This window comes from Stigmatopora argus, chromosome 12, assembly GCF_051989625.1.
Source record: "Stigmatopora argus isolate UIUO_Sarg chromosome 12, RoL_Sarg_1.0, whole genome shotgun sequence".
In the NCBI taxonomy this organism is placed as follows: Eukaryota; Metazoa; Chordata; class Actinopteri; order Syngnathiformes; family Syngnathidae; genus Stigmatopora; species Stigmatopora argus.
This window is the reverse complement of record NC_135398.1, coordinates 8488188-8509906: the sequence shown is the minus strand read 5'-3', so window position 1 is coordinate 8509906 and position 21719 is coordinate 8488188. Positions and strand designations below refer to the sequence as shown.

Sequence of the window (21719 nt, the reverse complement as noted above, 5' to 3'; positions counted from 1 at the left end):
TTTTTTTTACCCAAAAAGTCAATTAATTGACATCCCTGGTGTACATGATTCATTTGAAAACCGGCAGAAAAACATTGCACAGTACCGTAGACAGTTTTCTTTATTATACTGGATGTGCAATTCAGAATTAAAACAACATTACATAAATGCATGTTTAAAATATAGAAAAAGTGCATTTGAAAATATACTATCTGATACCAAAACAGGTCATTACATGATACTTCATATCTGATGCTAGTGGATTTATTTTCCACTGTCCACAGAAGGATGGAATTATTTTCCATAATCATTTCTGATTTACTCGTATGCTTTCTGGTATGTTAAAACTTTGATAGAAGGACAAATTGCATCTCAAGAGCCTAGCCTTGAAGCAAGCAAAGAAACAAACCTTGAACTGGTATCATACATATCATTATAGTATGTATGATTCACGCTCAGTAAGTACACACAAATATGCAGGTCATTTTTCAAATACGGTAAAAAAAAAACCAAAACCCCCAAACAAACCACAAAAACAGTCTGTTTTCTATTAGATCTGCGTTTGTTTGCTGTGTGCTCCCATTTTTGCAAGCCGGGAGCCGCAGGTGACCTCAGCCACGTCATTTATGGAACATGCCGGTCCTCCCGTGCTGGGCCAGCGCCCGAGTGCTCAGACGGCCAGTCGCATCGCTTCTCTACACATTAGTCTCCAGGCCGTTCATATCAATGGAACAGTGATCCTTGTCTCTGTGGCCTCTCTTGTGGTGCGAAGAGTGGGTGTTTTTCTTCTTCTCCATCGGTCGAATGCCTTCCTCAAGTTGGATCAGGCGGGCCACGTCCGGGGAGAGGTGGTCATGCTTACTGCCCGGAGGAGGCGGTTGGTAGCAGCCGTTCTTCTGGTTCTGGTAGCTCATCATCTGTTGGATGCTGATCATGGGTTTTGTCTCGCAGATTAGAGGGACCTGGTAGAGGCCATCAAAAGTAAGTTTAAAGATTTTGTGAAATAATCTTGAAAAGTAATCAAATAATGTTTCACATCTATGACATCACCTTCAATCCGTGTCATGCCCATGTCATAGAAACCATCCACATCACAGCCATCGGTTTCAAACCATGCATCTTTGTAAGAGGGTATGTCCTTTGTTTATATGTAGCCTTTAACATCATCAGTATCACCACCATCATCGGTGTCACTGTCCGATGCATCTTTGTAATAGGGAATTTGTATGTCATGAAATCTTGCCCTAAGTAAAATATTTTCTATAGGAGTAGAGTCGTCGGACCCACCACCTCCGTACTCTCCTTCTGCAGAAGCTTCAAAATCTCACTCATCTGTCTCGGTGTGCTTTATTTGTGTTCGACCTTGTGAATGTTCATAGTGGACCGGACAGATTTTTTCAAAAGATTGTCCATTCATTTTGATTTTCTTCTAAATTCACAGGATGGTTGAAGATGTGGTGGCCAGGTGGGTGAGAGGTCAGCGCGTCAGCCCCACGGTTCTGAGATTGAGGGTTCGATCTCGGGTCTGGACCTTCATGTGGGAAGTTTGTATGTTCTGGGCATGCATGGGTTTTCTCTGGGTACTCCAGTTTCCTCCCACATCCCAAAAACTTCAGATTCATTCAGCCAATTAGTAAATGCACTCACCCAATTAGTAAATGCACTCAGCCAATTAGTAAATGCACTTTCTTTTCTTTTGTGTGTGGCGGATAACAGGCATTTGACCGTGTCGTGATGAATAATGATCAAATGTAATATTAAAAATAATCATTATACACCTGGCCCTGTATTCCATTGATGTTGAATTCTGCAGTAAATTCCTCGTTCACAGAAATGTGGATTCATGGGGTGGACAATTATAAAGCCCCCCACCGACTCTTCAAACTGTGACTTATATGCAATTCTCACCTGTTCGCCTTCTTTAATGAAGTCTTTTCTGCAGATGTGAGCCATGATTCCCGTGGCCAAAGCATCGCCCATCACATTCACCATGGTCCTGAATCGATCCCTGCCATGTAGAAGCAGTTTAAACCATCAGAATATGCTCATGCATCCATTTACTTTGTTGCTTGTTTCAACAGTTTTCGGGCAGGCTTTCTGTTCCTTGTCATTTTTACAATAATAAACCCTTTGGAGAATTAAAATGGAAGTGCAGCGTTCTTGACTGGAGCAGGCAATCTTGTTATTTTTTTATACTTAAACCTGCGTATCATTGAAATAAAACACAGCATATTGGTATTCCTACTTGGGACTGGTGAGTGCTCAAATGAAGGTACTTTCATTATAACGGGGTATTTTCATGTCCAAATACACAAAGGGGGCTTTCACAGCAGTGTACCAACGCAAGTGGCCAGCATCTTTTCAATGAAACCAAATCGATCAAGACTATGTGCATCTGCCAGAATACTGTAATGTACTTACAAAGCCCAATCAACAGCAATGATGAGAGAGATGTCATCGGTAGGCAGACCCACCGATGTCAGTACAATCACCATGGTAACCAGTCCAGCTTGTGGGATTCCGGCTGCACCAATACTAGCGGCTGTTGCAGTAATACTGGAAGAGAAAAAAAAGAGCATGGACTTTTTGGTCAATATTTTTACTTACTATTATTGTTAAATATATCTTAATAAATATCTTGCTACTTTTGCTAGCAAAAACTAAGAAGTTTGGGTAATCTGCTAGGGCAAGGGGTGGAGCTGTGAAGCTTCTGGATAGCTTGCTAATGAGGTGATCATTTGATTCAGGTGTACTAGAGGAGGGAGATATGGGAAACCGACTGGATAGGGGTTCTCAAAGACCGGACTTGGCCACCCTTGTGTTTAATACTGGTACATATTTTATAAGTCTACACTATATATGTAGAAGTGATTCATTTATTTTTATGAACCACTTATCCTCATAAGGGTCGTGGAGGGTGCTGGATCCTATCCCAGCTGAATTCGTGGCCAGCCAATCGCAGGGCACAAGGAGACAGACACCCATTCACGCTCACACTCATAGAGGCAATTTACAGTGTTCAACCAGTCTACTATGCATGTTTTGGAATGGGGCTGGAAAGCGGAGCACCTGGAGAAAACCTACGCAGGCCCGGGGGGTACATGCAAACTCCACACAGTGAGGACCCGCTCGGGATCGAACCCTTGACCCCAGAACTGCGAGGCCTGATGGGCCGCCTGTGGAAGGTATGTCAGCACTAAAGTTGAATCCTCAAAAAAATCAGTAGTACTTGTAATTTAAAGTAAAGAAGACAACATTTTGGATTATTCAGTTGACATAAAAAAACAGCTATCGTAGTTTGGTTTGTTACTACTAATTTCTTTCGCTTGCTTGCTTTTTCATTTTTTATTTTTTAATCGCACTTTACTTCTTGGTTTATTCCTTGTATCCACTTGTGTGTGAATGTGTGTGAAATGTGTCCCGTAGACAGTTTGATGTTTCTGCGGTATACAGCAACCGGACTAAAAGCAACCAGGGTTATTACCTGCTCTATTTTTCAACAAATAATCAATCAAAAGAGTACATGTCGAGTAATCCTTCAATGCTGAGTGACAATCCCTATTCAGAGGAGAGTAAAAGGGAAATAACTGAACAAAAACCTTGCTCACGGGCATCTCACGGGAAAATAATCTTATTTAATACATTGTACATCTAATGTAATGAAGGTAAATAAAACTGTATTTTCAAAAGGTTGCTGACAATAGTAAAGGCAGACACTTAACCAATGCAGTCCTAGTTTAGCAAATGAAATCTGAGGATCCAGCTCCCCTGTGGCCCTTGTGAGGATAAGCGGGATGGAAAATAAATGAATATTCTAGAGAGATATATACTCATCTATTAATTACAATCATCAGATTGCTACTCTTCTAGCATTTACCATCCGTAAATGCCAGAAGAGTAGCAATCAGAATGAAATTTGTTAGTAATATTCTAGGGTCCTAAACACAATCATCATTGGAGCCAGATTTCATTTTGTCTCAGGCTTGTTTAATTTCATGAATTAATTGGGGAATTTAACTTGTTACTCCATCATTCAGGGAAGGTTCAGAATGAAATCTGGTAGGCATATTTTAGTTATGAATATTTATGAATGCTCCAAGCCCTATTTGTCATTTTTTTGCTCAAAGGTTGATTAATTATACTAATTAAATTTTGGACTTATTGTTGCCTATAAGTTTTGGGTTATCCACTAAAAGCAATTGAGTGGTTGTAGTTTGTGTTTAAACATTACATTCTTCTATCATATATCTGAGAAATGTGTCTTTTCCATAGTTGAATAATTTGACAAACTGCCTTTTCACATGAAGGTCATTTACTAGGTGCTGCTTGTCATTTTAACATTTTATAAGGCAAGTGATTACTTTTGAGAATTTAAAAAAAACATTGCTTGCCTCTTAATGATAGACGTCTCAATGATAGACCTCAGTGTCAAAGACGACACTGGACTTTCAATCCATTTTTTGCACTATGTAGTATTGTATTGTATGTAATTATAAGACATCTGTGGGTGTTAAATTGAGCACTTTTCTTCCAAAAAAACGAAGGACGAAGGCATTCATTCAAAGCGCAGTTGATGGTTCCTTATTATGCGAGGACATGTCCACAAACATTCACTCAAAATGAAGCTCTGTGGTCAGCGGCCAAATAGCACGGGGAGGAGGAGGGGGGGCAAATTATTATAATTCTGGCGTGACGAGAGAGATGAGTCATACAGGTCATATGGGTTTTACTGCCAAGGGATTACGAGGGAATGGGCACAGCTCGAAGCTATGGGCACAAGTCTGCTTAATGTTATTACATGAGGACATATTAAATCAGAGGGAGTGAGTGTTTTCCCCCTCGGTAAGGACTTGTTTACCTCTTGTAAAGGTGTAAAGCAACAGTGGACAGTAACTACCTTTTGTGTAACCTTCAGTTACTGTGGCTTCCAGACTGATTTGGCAGAAATCAGATCAGACTAAGAAGCTCACATGAGGCATAATCTGTGTGACATTTACATACAGTATATGTGTATCCAGTAAATCCCATAATAATTTTTAATCATTTAGAAAACTCAATATGTGATGTGATTAATTCAAAATCGTAAAACACACGAGAATGCAATGCTCTCCCTCACAAAATATCCGCAGGGTCAACAGTGGGAAATCTCGTTTTGCATGCGGGTGACCAGTTTCGCCTCATTGGTATGTACAGTACCGTCTCCCTTCATATACAAATATGATGCAGATGTCAGCTGCGGGAGGAAAAACATTTTGTGAAGCTCTTTGTTCCTATCTCTTGCCTCAGATGTAAATATAACATGAATTAAACATGGTGGCGTTGGGCTGATTTGCGGCCATTTTGCTTCTTCAGGACCTGGATCACTTGTTGGGATTGATGCAATCATGTATTTTGCTCTTTAGCAGAAAACTGTGAAGATGAATGATTAGCTATCAGTTCGTGATCTTCTGACTTAGGACTTGTGTGTGATAAAAGACCTGGAGTGAAATCTGTCCACATAGCCCACTAAACTATACTCTTTAAAGATAATATGACAATGAAAGAATGTACATCAGCCTCTGAAACTGAAAAATTTCTTTTGCTCACCTAATCGTGATTATTTGTCCAAAGTCCAGTTCGTAGTTATTGACCTGGGCAATAAAGATGGCTGCCACGGCTTCGTAAAGGGCCGTGCCGTCCATGTTGATGGTGGCCCCCACAGGCAGCACAAAGCGAATGATCCGTCTGTCAATGTGATTGTTTTCTAGGAGGCACTTGAAGGTGATAGGCAGAGTGGCAGAGCTGGGGAAGAAAAAATTCAACATGAAACTAAAAGGTTTATTCTGGCTTTCACATCCCCCCAAGTAATGATACTTTTTCTATCAATTTGTCTTGAAAGAATTAAACTCAAATGACCTTGATGATGTAGCTAAGGAAATAAGCAGTGCCTGTAGAATTCCTCTGATGTAAACAATAGGACTCTTCTTTGTGATAAAGAAGTACATAGCTGGCAAGATGAAGAGACCATGCAGCACCAAGCCCATTACTACTGTGATTGCATAAAAACCCAGCTTCTTCCCCATTGCCGATGGATCGTCCATTTCCAAGATCTTCCCGGCCACCAGGAAGACAATACCGAAGGGGAAATACCTGGAAAAAGAGAAATGTAGAAAGAATGTGTACAATTTGACCTGCTCTAATTGGCATTTAAGGGCTAGCTAGATATAGGTTGTTAGTTCTTACCAGATAACAATGGCAACGATCTTGAGAACAGCTTCGTTTAAACTCTGGCAGAAGTTGACCAAGGCGCTTCCGTTGGGACCCATTCTTCCCAACATGATCCCTGGACCAATCACATATGCAATTGATAAATCGTACACATATTATGGTCCTTTTTTTTCTCGTGCTATAAGTCGCACCAGCCAAACAATGCACAACAAAGAGGAAAAATTAGTTTTTATTTTAGTCGCATTTTTGGGAGGCCATTTTTTTATTTGATCAGAAACCAAGAACAAACAAGAAAAACACAGGCTGTCGATTGTCAGAGAAAAAAATAGATATATAAATCACACTAGCATTAGTCGCAGGCCTAGTTAGCCAAGCTATGAAAAAAAGTGCGACTTATAGTCCGTAAAATACTGCACGAGCACCATGTAAATAGCTCCTTACCCATAGTGGCAGAGAAAATGACGATTCCCAGCACGTTCATGCCTTCGCTCGTACCCGCCGCAGTCTTCATGATGACATCCGGCGGCGGCGTGAGATCCAAGGAAAAGTTCTGAACGTCGGTTCCATTGTCGTCCTGTATGCCGTAGATGTAGACCCTCCGAGTGGTGGTCTCATCCAGGAGCTGAGCCACTGTTGGTTTGGCGATGTATTCGGGGAATCTCTGAGTTCGATACTTGAAAAGCAAAAGGAAAATAAAGAAGTCAGGATGAAGATCAGAAATGTGAAAACATGACTGGGAAATTGGGACATGAACACTTCCGTGGTGGTATTTTATTGCAATGATTACTACAACTACCATAGTACTATAACTGAATATCACATTTCATTTGAAATGCCTCTTTTCATAGTAGCATTGTATTTCAGTGGAAGTGGCCATTCCAATAAGACTTTTAAATCTAAGGCGCCTTTGACGAGGGTATTGACATCCAATCCATTTAAACTGGGAGTGCTTCCAGTGAATGGCCTCCATACAATTTGGTAGATTAATAATACATTCACATAATATAGTTGTTGTAAATCTAAGATTCCATCTTACCTGTTGAAATGTAGCTTGAACCAAGTTTGCTGGAAACATGTTGCTGTGGATGAGAGGTAAAAATGTATTCAAATCTGTGACTGTGGAATGTAATGTTACCTGATCTTTGTTATTTTTATCCGTACTAACAAACAATAAATAAACAAAGGGTATCCCTTTAATTTATTAGCTGATATTGACTTCAACAAATGTCAAATCCACCACCTGCCTTCTAAAAATAACAATTTGACATATGTCTTTAATTCTAAAATTCTTTAAAGGAGTATCTTCACAAGAAACAAGTTCCTCATGTACCTTATTCTGTTAAGATTTAATTTCCTTAATTTGTTGCTTAGAATAGGTGCTTTTTGCTTATTACTATATATAAAATGTTAAAGTTTAAAGTTTCTCCTTAAGATCTAATAGACTAATTTATTGCTTGAAATAACTCTTTTGAATTGATTTTCTTCTTAAGGAGTCTATTATATTTATTTCAAGAAATCAAAGTTAGTAAGTAGAATTACTGGCAGATTCTTTCACATTTTCTAGTATATTTACACTGAAAATAAGGGAATTAACACGTTTTAAGTAGGTGTTTTTTTAATTTTAATAAGTTTTAAATGGTGATCCAATTAATTTGAAATTAAAAGCATGAAAAATTTGTAAACAGGATTCTCATGGGGCCGTGGATAGTTAAGGACCCCTGACCCCCACCACTATTCTAATGCCTGCCTTTACTAAGCACTTGTCCTTGTGGTCAGATGCAAATGAGGAAAACTATGCATAATTCACCCAAGCAATGAAACATGCAGCACAGGAAAGAACTCAGTCCAAAAAAACGATGCTCAATTCACCTAAGAGCGTTCGATCCGCAAGCCTATTTTGCGTCCAAGACGGCGCAAATCGAGCTAATGTGCTATTTTCATCCCTTGCAAGCTTTATTAAATCCAAGAACCATCATATTCAAGAACACGGGTGCTCGTTACGTTGACAGACACTCTGGGCCATTTGTGAATGTACCAATATAGCAGGGCTGCATGATAGATGAAGGTTTTAAAGAAGCTTTGCCAGATAAATCCAAAGCACAGCTGTGCTCTTCTACAACACAAACACACACAGACACACACACATTGCGAGCCTGTGAACGTCACTGCTTCCATATAATCAGTAGAAAGTTGAATTGGTCAGACTTGCCTCATTCAAAAGGCAATTTATTTCCGCGTAATTCATTTTTTGATGAAAAGGCCCAAAACATAGGAGAAAATCCTTCTCGATTTTTCCTTGTCAGGGTTCTCCAGATGTAATCGAAGCCTTTTTCGAAACCCTAACAAAAAAATTAAGCAAGTTGACCCTATTTCCCGTTGACCTACTGTCACACTGACACTATGACTCAACTAGCCTCAACAAAGTTCACCTCAAAAACACCCAGCTGAGTTTAGGCAGCTCTAATTAACTTAACGCGTCAATCCACTGGCATGCTCCGCTCAAGGATTTCCCCCCTTCCTTAGGCACTATGCGTTTGACCTCAAAACATTTTAATTAGTAGTGTAAACTCGCTAAATAATTTGCTTCTAACGCTCCTTCCCCAGCGATGGTGTTCTCACCTCAGTTTACACCTGCTGAGATGTTAAAGTGAACCATTTTCCTGGTGACCTAAATTCATTTTTCATCAGCTGGCGTTGACATCATTTCAAGTCAAAATGGATTGAATGTCAATCTCCAACATCGGCAGGGAATGTTTAATAGCCAATAAAGCTCAATTTGCCAATGTTGCAATTGACACCACCCTCTCCGAGACATTTGAGAGGTCAGACCAAGACCAAAACAAGTCGAGACCATACAAGACGACCTTAAAAGTTATTATATTTTATTTTTATACATGTATATTTTATAGAGATACTAGTCCAATTCATTTGAACTGTGATTTGTCAATGGCAAACAATGATTTCATCTTGTAGTCATTAACAGAGGTGGTGGAATTTTAGTACAGTGAACCCCAGCGTTATGGCGTCCCTCCCTTGCGTTTTTTCTTTCATGTTACATAGAATATGAAGTTTTTTGTCCCATTTTTTTCGGCATTTTTCTAGCCATAGGGAAGCAACAAGAATTTCTCTCTTCCAAAATTCAAACATGGCGGTCAGTGAGCATCACGGCGTTACTAAAAACCTAAAAATAACTACTAAACCACACAATAAATTGGCCTTATGATCCCAACTCCTTCACAGATTCATTTTGTGGAGTAGCACCACCCATTTCGTTATACGCAGCTGGGTATGATGACAATAAAAGCTTTTGATTTGATTTGATGTGATTTTGTAACTCCGGGGTGCACTCTAACACAACAATTGACAGTAATTGTTGTTTTACGAAACCCGCCCCATCTATAAATTACATTAATGAATTGGAAGACTAGCAGATCAATGCAGGTCTTAAACTTGTGGAGACCAAGACAAGATCGAGAACATAAAACTGGGTAGAATTTTCAAAACTCATCTATATACACAGTTCAAAATTTGAGAGAAAATGAAAGAGGGCAATTAAGTGCAAAACGGCTCATCGAGTCACTCACCGAATAAGATCCAGAAGCGCGTCGGCAGAGCTGGTCATTGGCTTTTTGCTTTCATCAGAGTCCTCCTTCTGAGCAGCTCCTCCGGGATGGATGATATACACCATGATAATGCCAACCACCACAGCAACAAAGGTGGTCCAGAGGTAGTAGGAGATTGTCATGATGCCCAGTCGGCTGGAACATTTGGCATCCAGAGCAGCCAGACCCGACATCAAACTTAAATAAGAATTATCCCAGGATGGAAGACAAGGAAGAGAAAAAAACAACATTTAGTGGAGGGTATTCTCCTCAGAAATGGGCAAAAATAGTCACTTGCCCTATAAAGGGTCAAAGGTCACAAAAGAAATAATAGCTTCTTACTTACTCTCGTCAAAGTCTTAAAGATCTTTTGAAAAAATCTCAAGGCCTCCTGAAAAGGGTTGAGTAGTGTTCTTATATTTTCTTTTGGTTGACAAAGGTCTGGCAGTCTTTCATGGTCATAAAACTCTGCATGCACTTTGTAGGCCTGCACTTGTTACTTTGTTCGGTTGTTCCAGTATTTTAAGCATCATAACGCATGAATGATTATGCTTTGAACCAGGAGGCGATGGTCGATGAACAGCCAAGAATAGATGTTTACATTCAAGCATTTGTTTAAAGGTAACTGAAATAGAACTGCTATTAAGATGAGCATTACCATTACAACGTATTGAATGACAAATCATTGATGTATGAAAAAGAAAAAAACAGAGTGCCGCTAGATTTTCAGCAGTGCCAATTTCCTGACTGTGACATTTCAGATGCCAAAATTATTAACATGTAATGAGAAGGCAAAACATGCTATTCAGGACTCAACTCTGATAAGCAGAGTTTCCTATTGTTTTGATTGAACAATTTGTTTCTAGATGATTTACAATTGCGAAAAGCTCCCACTAGGGAAACTTTTAACTATCTATCTTGTCATGAAAAATGTTGTCTGTGCATGACTAAAGCAATATATTGTGCAAATATCTTATCCTGTGTTAGATTAGATGTTAGATGCAAAACCAAACTTACTCTTCAGGGCATACAAAAAGAAAATGAAACAGAAAAAAATGGCTATCCCTGTTTTGTTTGTTGTTTAGTTTTATTTTTACAATTCTGAATTTAAATTTGACCTAGCAGACGTTTAATAGCACGCCTAATAAAATTAAAATTACAGCAAGATCAACATGCTGGTAATGTTTTCATCTTTCCAGTTTAGACCTTTTTTAAGCCAATTTAGATCTCAGAGACGTTTCCTTCTCCAGGAATATAAATGATGAATACATTAACATCATTTTATTTCTGGTACCAATATTGGTGTTGTTTACATCCCGCATGCATGCACCGTTCACTTGAACTGCGTTAAGTAGAATCCTGATTCTAAGAGCTTGTTTTCTGCATGTGGAGCTTTTGTCCATTTTCTTTCTTTGCCGAGGACGACAATTAAAGTAGTCTTTACAGAGACGGTATTCACGGTAAGCATTTTTAAAGTGGAGGTTGGAAGAAATATTCCATTTATATTTTGATTGCCTAGTTGAAAAAAACTGACAAAATAAAACCACCTTGAAGAAAAATTAACATAAAAAACAAGGCCTTGAATCTCCTATGGTTTGACTATTTTATTGTGAATGAGTTCACCAAAATCATTTTCCTTGGACTCATTATTTATATATTAACACACAGCAATGAATTGCATGGTCGGCCTCTTGTAGACAAACGTGTACATGACCATTGATTCTGCATGACGCGTACACGGGATAATCTGGTTTCCTCTTTGGCCGGCGCGCAGATGGTTGGGAGGGGAAAAAAATGGGGACAGACAGGCTATAGGGATGGAGCAGATATTTCACCCCTAGATAAGCTGTGTCAAACAGCTGATCTGCGCAGCACTAACCAGATACATTCTACAGTATTCCGCTCCAGAAGGACTACACTGCAAAATGAGATGAATATACATAAATACGCAAATATATTTGTACATGAACCAGTTTGCCCTGGGGTTCTTTTTTAATATTTCAGATGAGTTCTAATCATTTGGCCGACATTTGATACGTATGCAGCATTTTCCTGAAATGACTACACACGTGCTGTTTGCCATCTTTTAAACATAAATAAAAGGAAGAGGCAAAAGGACTGGGATAGAGAAATGGACAGAGGGAGGTAGGATAGATTAACTTCTCATCCAGACTTTGCTGGTGCATATATTGTAAGTAGCTTATTGCACAAAGCAGCCTGCATGTAACCGGCGTGTTTGCCTGATTTGTTTTGGGAGTTTTTTTGGTGTGTGGTGGACATTACTGACCTCATGTAGCGCTTTGGGCCCAAAATAGCCACGGGGAGAATTTGTAAGTCTACGTGTGTATTTTGACGAGATAATAGATGTCGAGTCCGTTTTGACTGGGGGTCAATTGGATTGATTGACTTTTTGTTGTCAATGACAGTCATTGAGTTATATGACAATCAATAAAGATTATTGTTACAGTTATAATTTTAAAATTTAAGGGTAGACAATGAATGATTAGCATTAATGATGGAACAAACCTGGTCACTAATTTTTAATATTTTTTGGGGGTGTGAAAACATTTTACAAAGCAAGTACAACCTCAGAGAATACTTCATTTTCTGACTACCACCATTAAGGCCAATATTGAAATGTTTAGGGAAAAAAATCATAAACTAGATACATTTTGATTGGATTTTGGAGAAAAAGTTGTAATGTATTAGTAAATGATTGCATTCGATCCATGTCAGACTACAATTAGTTGCTTCTGATATTTCAATAAAGAGAACTGTCCTTGATAAATGTACATCAATGGTTTAAAAAGGTTGTTTGAACAATTACGGTCAATCATAACCGCCATGCTGTCAATCATAACCGCCATGCTATAATTGTTTAATAATTGAATGTATAAAAAAAGAGTGAACGATCACTCCCACTCTTCCTGGGGATTGTATTGAATAAAAAAGCCCTTTTCTTTTCTAATCACAATGTTATTCAACAAAAATATGTGACCCTGATATTGACAATGTGCCGTGCTAACTATTTATTACATCTGATGAATGACTGCAAATCCAATGGCAAACATATGCTGTCTGTATTAAGTCAGGCAAGGACGAGGGCAGTGAGGTCCAGATCACAATTGCTCTATTCTGACTTAGAAAGCCTTAGAAACAGTTGCTTTCTTATGTTATTTCATGAGCATTTCTAAAAGTATTAATTTTGGTCAAACTGCGATGTGTTAAGTGCTTGACACAAAAGCATGCAAGCCGTGGTGTAACATTCGTCCCTCTATCCTTGAGTGGTGGGTTTAGTTTAACTCTTTAGGGACTGTGGAGATCTATTCAGAGGTTGTCATGGTTTTAACTCATTCTCTACCAGTTCAAGTAACCGAGTTTGTGTTGTGGTAGTTGGTAAAAGAGGGACATTGATATTGAAAACACTTATTAACGTGTGATTGGTTTCACGTGCGATTGAATGATCAGAAAAATGGACTGGCTTCATTGGCCGACACTTTGCGAGGTCATTTAACTGGCTCCTACCTGGAAACGACAAGTGGCAGGATGAGCATTTTTAACATCCTCATGAGCAGTTCTCCGGGAAATTGAAAGTACTTGACTTCCTGAAAGATAAAATTAAAAAAACTTTAATAGGCAATCTATACCGGGAACTTTGTCATCGAGTGTGAAAAAATCTGCATTGTAAAACACAACATTGTATGCAGTAGAATGTGGGTCATCTATCACCCTTTTTCCCCCATCATTTTTCTTCCTAAAATCTAAAGTACACGGAGCACTGTGGTGGATTCTAAGTGACCTCCCAGCTTGGCATCTGTTTCCAAGAAAGTTCACGTGATCAGCCAATAGTGATGCAACTGATTTGCTTTTGGGTTCATTGAATGTGGAAAAACGACATTTATTGAATTGGTTAAAATGAAGTACTGAAATTCAATTTCACCGTTGATCCCCTAAAAGGCACAGCACACGGTTTAATCATTTTTCATTTTCCGTGACACAAATAGAAAAAAAATGTAGTCCGAGCATGTGCGTGCGTAACTGCTATTTGCTGGGAAGTGAACTCGCGCCATCTGTTACCATAGAAGCACTGTATTAGACCTAATTGCCTGTAAGATGGGGCAGAATAAAGGTTAGGAGTTCCTTACATGTGAGAATGTTCATATACTTTATTATATATAGCCTGTTAAACGCCAGTTCTGGGACATGAGGAATTAATCAAAGGCATTTTTACTCTGACAATTCCATACCACCTAATCTGTAGAAGAGGCGTAAACCTTTACCGGGTTTCTGTAGAATCTAATGAACATTCGGAATGGAAGGTGTAGGACTGTGATACTTTTTATAACCTCATCTTGTTCCTCCGAGAGATGCTGACGCAAATGTCAGTCATTTGCCACCGCGGTTTTCCACGCTCGTATGTGAATTACACAGCTGTTATTTTTCAGTTTCTCTTCAAATCGGAATGAAGACGTATAAATTCACCATCTTGGATCGTGTTCTTATAGTCATTTGCTTTCTGGTTTGGAGTCGGATAAAACTTTTGGTATTTGGCAGATGACAATTCCATTACACAAACCCTAAATTCACTTAATATTCACTTCATCAGGCCATAGAGTAAAAGAGTTTCCAATCATTCAGTCATCAACTGTGCATTTAACGCTTTCCCTGCCAATGACAGCGACAGATTTCCAATCCATTTGCGCTTGGTCGGGTGGCAGTGATCATTCGCTGCTAGCTCAGGGTGTCAATCACAAATTTCGTGGCGTGCGATTCTTTGGAAAGTGCAGATACGGTCTAGTATTTCCAGCCCCGGCCTATTGCGGCTCATGTGAGTTATATAAGTCAACACGATGGTCTGTTGTAGACCTGATGTCTCTGAGTGATTGACTCCTAATCTCCCCACCGGGAATCCTGATCCATATATGTTCCCAGCACCATCCCTGGACTATATTGGATGTTGATGGAAAAAAGCTAAAGATTCTCGAGGCAGCAAATTTCCCCGATATTGAATCTGAAAAGCCTCTCAAGGTGCAATTTGACAATCCCAGTCACAAAGAACGGAGCTCCCTCTCCAAAATGGGCTGATGTGCTGCGTCTTTTTGTAAACACACCGATTAGAGGGACTGCCTAGGCCCCGGATTTATACCAAAAGGTCTTTTTAACGGACACCGAGGGTAAGGTATCTGACAGGTTGGCCTGCAGGTGTGTTTGGGGTAACAATGAGCAGGGAGGGGGGGGCTTCATTTTAAACGGACTGACCTGTACGGAGAGCTGCTTGCCTCTCAGGAAGAAGCCAAGCAAGCAGCCAACTACCACAGCAAGCACAGACAGGATGAGTAAACCGTTCTGCTTGCAGACATTCTTAACCCGCCCCCACACTTCTTCCAGTGCCACCGCCATCCTCACCGCCTCCTCCTAGAGCAGTTTGGTCCTGACTTCAACTTTTTGAAACCCTCCCACAGAGGGAAAAAACCAAAGTAGACCCCCAACTGTTGATTATTCATCCATGTAGATCCGACAGCGCACAGTCGGCAGACACCTGTGCAAAGTTCTAAGACCTATAAGCGCCACAGTTGGTGGAAACCGATTAAAGCAGGCCTCTGCAGAAGGTAGAGGGATAAAGCAAAAGTGAGAAACCAAAAAATGGGAGGTGATTTGGTCGATGGATGTCCTGGTGGTCAAGAAAAGTCAACGCCCGGAAAAATCAATAAAAATTCCTCTGCGCCCAAAGCAATCTGCTTCCCGGGATACTCCACATGAGACTGACAGCATCACACAGACAACCTCTCCGGCCCTAACTCCCACCCGTACACTCTTCCCGATGGCCGACAGGGGGCCCTGCAACAGCTGGTGCTATTGTTAATACTGCGATCCTATTAGGCCGCTCTGCACGACTTCCATCTAAGGCCGGATTACCGGGCTCTCTGAACAATTGGACCGAGGATTGTTGAAGAACACACAAATGAAATGCATGAAAAGTTCAGAGTCACAAACATTTGTCTGTGGAGAATGCCTAAATTATTTCATTGTTTTTTTTTGGTTTTGTTTCTGTGTGCATAATTATGAAGTATATGAAAAAAGTGATCACTGTGATGTAAAACCATGATACGCGATTGTTTTTTGTTTTTGTTTGGGATTTTTTGGGTTTATATACGGGATTTTCTGGGTATTGTTTGTTTCATTGTCTTCTGTAACTGTGGGAACATTTGGTTTAATAAGCATAACGTTATAAATAGGAACTATAATTTGTCTTATTGACGCCATGCTGTTACCATATACTTTTTAACAGGGTAGAAGATGATGGCAATCAATCATAGTTTTATAAGATAAACAGGGTGGCGCAGATGTATGTTATCATGTTTCTACTCATCTGCAACCATACTACTGTGATTTGACAAAATATTATAAACAAATCATTGAACAGAATTGTTACCATTGATTTGTCAAATGAGTTCTTTCAATATTTCATTATCTATTTTTGTTGGATACGTATAAAAAAATCCAGAAAATGTGCATCTTTATTTTTGGTGGATTTTCAAGCATAATTCTCCTCTAATTCTGGAATAATTTATATTGTATTTAGACGCCAGACTTTTTTTGTGTGGTTTTTCCACCAAGAGGGAGTAAATTGAGACTGAGTTAAAATTGGGAGAATAAAAGAGCAGAGCTCACTACAAGCACATACTCAAAGCAAAACATCTTATTTAATTTCCTTCCATAATAGTGTAACAGGCTTTCACCCAATAGCTGATATTACACTAATTGTAATCCCAGATGCCGCATCTGCATGTTCTGATGAGTAATCTCTGCCTGGGTTTGAAATATACTTTTTTTCTTCAGGCCATGAAAAATGACTTCAATATAAAAAGAAGCCTCCCAAATAGGTAGTAGTTTATCAGATAAATTGCTGGGAATTCCAGTCAAATTTTTAAATAATTGCAGTTGAAATACTGATTGAGGTGGAAATACTTATTGATATGCCATGAAGGCCCTGCCTCACATATTTGACCTTTGCATGGACACTCTTATCAATGTCAACTAATTCAATCGAATAATGTTTTCACAGGTACGTATCTCAGTGAGTAACATTTATGCACAAGCAGTTGTTGGTCACAATCCCCAACCAACCACTGTCAAATAATCCCCTTTCTTCTGCCAATTTTTTCCCTGTTTCTGGATTGGACTCGGAGATAATCTGGGATTAGAGCAAACTGTTCGGCCTAGTGTTCTTCTCATTCATGTTGATAGCCACACATGTACAACACCTAAAGTTCATTCGCTGTGAACCACCCTGTATACATACCGGATTTTTTTTATTCATAGTATGCTGCCAATTATACTCTGGAGCAATTTAGATGTGAAATTATAAAAGGGAAGACCCAACCAAAGTGACTTGTTGGTTCCTTATGATGGCATTTAAGATTCACTGAGGGACAATTTTTACTTAAATGTTGTTAAATTATGGCTCAACAACAGTCACAACGTCGTAACAACACGCAAAATAGCATAACTAGCAAGTAATGAAACAACTGCAACATCAAGGGTAGAAATAAGACGAGAACATAAAGTTTGAATGTTATTTACACCCCAAGAGCCACAGTGCGTGATGGGTGGCATGAGACTCCACTAAATCAGGGGTCACCAAACTACGGCCCGTGGGCCGGATACGGCCCGTCAGCACATTTGGCCCGGCCCTCTGAACAGTACCAGAGATGCTATCGGATTTATTTCCTATTTGGAAAAAAAAAAAAATCCAGATTTTTTTTTTCCCCCCAAAAAAATCCTAGGCTCCGCCCTGTCAAAGAGCGAACGGAATAATGGCGAAAAAGTTAGGTAAGAGAAAAATTGATTCAGAATGCAGGGTATGTAACCTGGAGTGGACAAATGATTATTTTTTTGTTCAATGCAAAGAAAAGGCTGTTTGTCTCATCTGTCAAGAGACGGTGGCGGTATTCAAAGAATACAATCTTCGCCGACACTATGAATCCCGTCACAAAGACAAGTACGATAGCTTGCAAGGCCAAATACGAGCAGACAAACTCAAAGCGAAAAAGTTAACTACTATCTCAGCAGAATACATTTGTACGCCAAGCTCAGCTGAACCAGGCATCCGTTCGGGTCAGCTTTCAAGTTGCTAAACTGATAGCAAGCAGCGGTAAGCCTTTCACTGACGGAGAGTTTGTTAAGAAATGTATGGATGCTGTCGCGGAGGAGGTGTGTCCTGAGAAGAAAGATGCATTTAATGCCGTAAGTCTGTCGGCGAGTACAATCACCAGACGCGTTGAAGAAATCGGGAGTAACGTATATGCCCAGCTGCAGCAGAAGACGAAAGAATTTGACTTTTTTTCATTAGCACTGGATGAAAGCACGGACGTGCAAGACACAGCGCAACTGCTCATTTTTATTCGTGGAGTTAGCGCAAACTTTGAGATATGCGAGGATCTGGCAGCCCTCCAAAGTCTCAAAGGGACTACAACGGGAGAGGATATTTTTGACAAAGTGTGCCAAACCATGGAGAAGTTGGACCTGGACTGGTCAAAGCTAGCTAGCATCACGACTGACGGGGCTCCTAGCATGGTGGGCGAAACTCGCGGTCTAATGGGACGCATGAACCGGGAGTTGGAAAAAAGGGGTCTCACCGCCTCGCTACGAGTCCATTGCCTAATTCACCAGCAAGCACTGTGCTGCAAATTGTTGACGTGAGAGAGATTCTGCTCTGACAACTGAGCTGAACTTTTATCTGTTAAGATTGTGCATGGCACAACAGAAAGTTAATGTTCCATGGCTTTTTTTTTCTATGAAGAACCCAGAGAGAGTTATTTAGTTATTATTTATTTCATAAATAGTGTTATTTATTTCCTGTTTTTTCTGTGAGGAACTCAGAGAGGGTTATTTAGTTATTATTTATTTCATTAATAGTGTTATTATTTGTTTCCTGACTTTTTTTCTGTAAAGAACCTGGAAAGGGTTATTTGGTTATGTGTGGCTTTCTGGAAAACAATAAAAAAATTAAGCTCCCCTACGATCGTCACACTTTTTCTGTTACAAACTCACACCGGCCCCCCATCAGAGAAGGGAAAGGTTATGTGGCCCTCACAGGAAAAAGTTTGGGGACCCCTGCTCTAAATGGTCAATTTCCATTCATCCAATACATGCTGTGTTCCATATAGTATACTGTCAACAAGATACAAGGAGAGCCTATGAATACAAAAGACATACTTTATCCTCCGTCTCTTTGGTTGGCATGGGATCGATTCCCGTTGGGTGGCAGTGTGATTGTGATTGCGAATAGTTGTCTGTCACTTTGTGTGCCCGATGACTAACTGGTGACCAGTCTAGGGTGTAGTCTGCCTTTTGCCCAAAAAGATGGGATAGACTCCAGCACCCCATGACCCTGACAAGGATAAAGCGCTGTTGAAAATGAATAAACAAATGAAGAAGTGAACATTTTTTTGGGCTTGCACGACTCATAATATTGAAGATTTATACGCTGAAAAATACTAAAATAGGAATAGGCTCAAGCAACCTGAGAGACCTTTGTCAGGATAAGTGTGTGTGTGTGTGTGAGAGAGAGAGAGAGAGAGAGAGAGAGAGAGGAAAGAGGGGGGGGGGGGGGTTCAGGGATTGCAGAAGCCACGTATTTACCACTCATCATGAGCAAGGAGCATTTTTATCCTGTTTGCCCATGCAATCAACTTGTGGATTTCTCAGTCTGATGTTCACTGTTTTTTGGTCATCAGCATGAGCACTGAATGCAGCGGCTACTTCAACACCAGCAACAAGTTGGTGGATGCTTTCACCTGCCCAAAACCGGGAAATGCCGGTGCACGTTTCTGTTGTGGATTTAATGACTTGAAGTACTGCTGTGACGACCCTAACAGCTTTTATCCGCATGACTATGGTTACATGTGGTGGCTGAGGTAATGTTTCCAATTTACTATTATTTGATCATTTTAGTGAGAAATTTTCTCTAGAGTTTTTGGTCATGTACTTCTAGGTTTTAATCTATACAGTGCATATTTTTATCTCAAGATTTTTAGTGTTGTTATATATATATTAAAAACCCTGAATTGTTCTATACCAGGGGTTTCCATTTTAGCCTCCAAGGGCCACGTTCAGAAAATTCAAAAGACGTGAGGGCCAACTTATTCTACCTTCATGAGTGTATGCATAAATATATATGTATATGTATATATATATGTATATGTATATATATATGTATACATGTATATGTATATATGTATATATGTATATGTATATGTATATATGTATATGTATATATATGTATTTATGTGTATATATGTGTATTTGTGTATATGTATATATGTATATATATGTATATATGTATATATATGTATATATATGTATATATATGTATATATATGTATATATATATGTATATATATGTATATATATGTATATATATGTATATATATGTATATATATGTATATATATGTATATATATGTATATTTATGTATATTTATGTGTATATATATGTATATATATATATATGTATATGTATGTATATATATGAATATGTATATAACACCAGTGAGTGGGAATCAAACCAACACTGTTTACACCAAAGTCAAGTGGAAGAACCACTGCACCATCGGTTGGCATGTGAAAACATATGTATGAATATATATTAAATATGTCTAAATACATACTAAATATATATAAAAGTATATATTTTATTTATTCTATAAATGTAACCCCTCAGCAACAGCAGGAAGCATGATTGATAACAGCAGTGATGGAGGGATAATAGTGGTGTAAACCTTTTCATTTATATTTAAACCTTCAAAGCCCAAATGACTAAATCATTGACAGCAATTTAAAATGTTTACATCAGGTAAACAATATCCCGCTGTTCAAAACTCATGTATCAAATACACGTTATGATACATTTGACTATATGGGGTAAAAAAAAAGCAAGATTTTGGAGTCCCATATATGGGCACTGCTATTGAATCTGAATCAACATGTTCTCCCCCCTCGTCTGCGAAATCGAAAGTCACATGTACAATATTTGTTAATGCCTTTTTATTTTTCCATCCTTTCCCCTTTCTCAGTATTTTGGCTCTTGCTGGCCTGTCTTTTGCAGCAGTGGTCCTTCTAGCCTTCCTCATAACAGTGTGTGTTCTTTGCTACCTCTTTATTTCCACCAAACCAAGTCGTCGTGACAACAACATACCATTAAGAGCACCCGGTTAGTGTGTGTCAATCATTAGCTGACATATCTTTCAAGGCCTCTACTGTTTCATTTGGTTTTTTTTGGTTTCTTTCAGCAGGTGACCCTCAAGAGGCATCCAACCCGACAGAAGCAGCATGTACCTCCGGTCCCCAGGGATTTCGAAAGTACTTCATGTGCAGCAAATTGCATTCTGCTAACCCAGCTCCTGTTCCGGAGCGTCTTTTCCAGAGGTGCTTTATAGCCAATCTTACAGACGTGAGAGTGGAGAATCCATCATAAAATCCTTAATAAAGTATCGAACATCTTGATGTGGAAAAAGAAAAAAAGCAAAGAAGATTATTTTTGTTGAGTATTGTTCAATATTTCCTTGTGTGATCGGTTGTCTAAAGTCAAGTCACCTTTTTAAAGCAACTGGTCTTTAAGAATAAGAGATGATTGTTGAATATGACCATAGACGTAATTGTAGGGGGGAAGGGGTTTTATGTCCCTTGCAGCCCCCCCCCCCCTAAAACAATGTTATGTTTTATGAAACAGAGATGCTTAAGGCTTTAAGACCAAAGAAAAATGGCCACTAAAGCCTGTTTTAAGCTTACATATGAAATGTACAGAAATGTTCTGTTGAATTGTTTTTATTTTTTTATTTTTGTGTGATGCATCTTTTCGTTTGAATCACAAAGAATTAAATATTTTTTTTGCAGAATCTAATTTGGATATTGTATAACGTGCTGGGTC

The 21719-nt window shown here is 39.2% G+C and overlaps 2 protein-coding genes and 1 long non-coding RNA gene across 4 annotated transcripts; 2 read left to right on the top strand and 1 right to left on the bottom strand.

Moving 5' to 3' along the window:
- Positions 1–82: 82 nt before the first annotated feature.
- On the bottom strand, positions 83–15606 carry slc1a7a (solute carrier family 1 member 7a). Its single transcript, XM_077615663.1, has 11 exons — positions 15048–15606; positions 13314–13393; positions 9771–9986; positions 7223–7265; positions 6628–6859; positions 6202–6301; positions 5875–6108; positions 5566–5760; positions 2401–2535; positions 1888–1987; positions 83–941 (listed from the first exon to the last, which is right to left on the bottom strand). Exons 1-11 carry the CDS (start codon positions 15186–15188, stop codon positions 675–677), a joined length of 1743 nt encoding a protein of 580 aa, XP_077471789.1. The 5' UTR covers positions 15189–15606; the 3' UTR covers positions 83–674.
- LOC144085963 (uncharacterized) lies at positions 1113–2138 on the top strand. Its single transcript, XR_013304309.1, has 3 exons — positions 1113–1319; positions 1421–1527; positions 1922–2138. It is a non-coding gene; the product is annotated as an uncharacterized LOC144085963 (long non-coding RNA).
- Positions 10355–21374, top strand: LOC144085962 (protein shisa-like-2A). Of its 2 annotated transcripts, XM_077615666.1 has the most exons (4): positions 10355–10409; positions 19529–19708; positions 20866–21002; positions 21082–21374. In XM_077615666.1, exons 2-4 carry the CDS (start codon positions 19530–19532, stop codon positions 21264–21266), a joined length of 501 nt encoding a protein of 166 aa, XP_077471792.1. In that variant the 5' UTR covers positions 10355–10409; position 19529; the 3' UTR covers positions 21267–21374. The 2 variants fall into 2 exon arrangements, with proteins under 2 accessions (XP_077471792.1, XP_077471791.1); XM_077615665.1 differs by lacking the exon at positions 10355–10409 and having other exon boundaries at positions 19501–19708.
- The last annotated feature ends 345 nt before the right edge of the window (positions 21375–21719 follow it).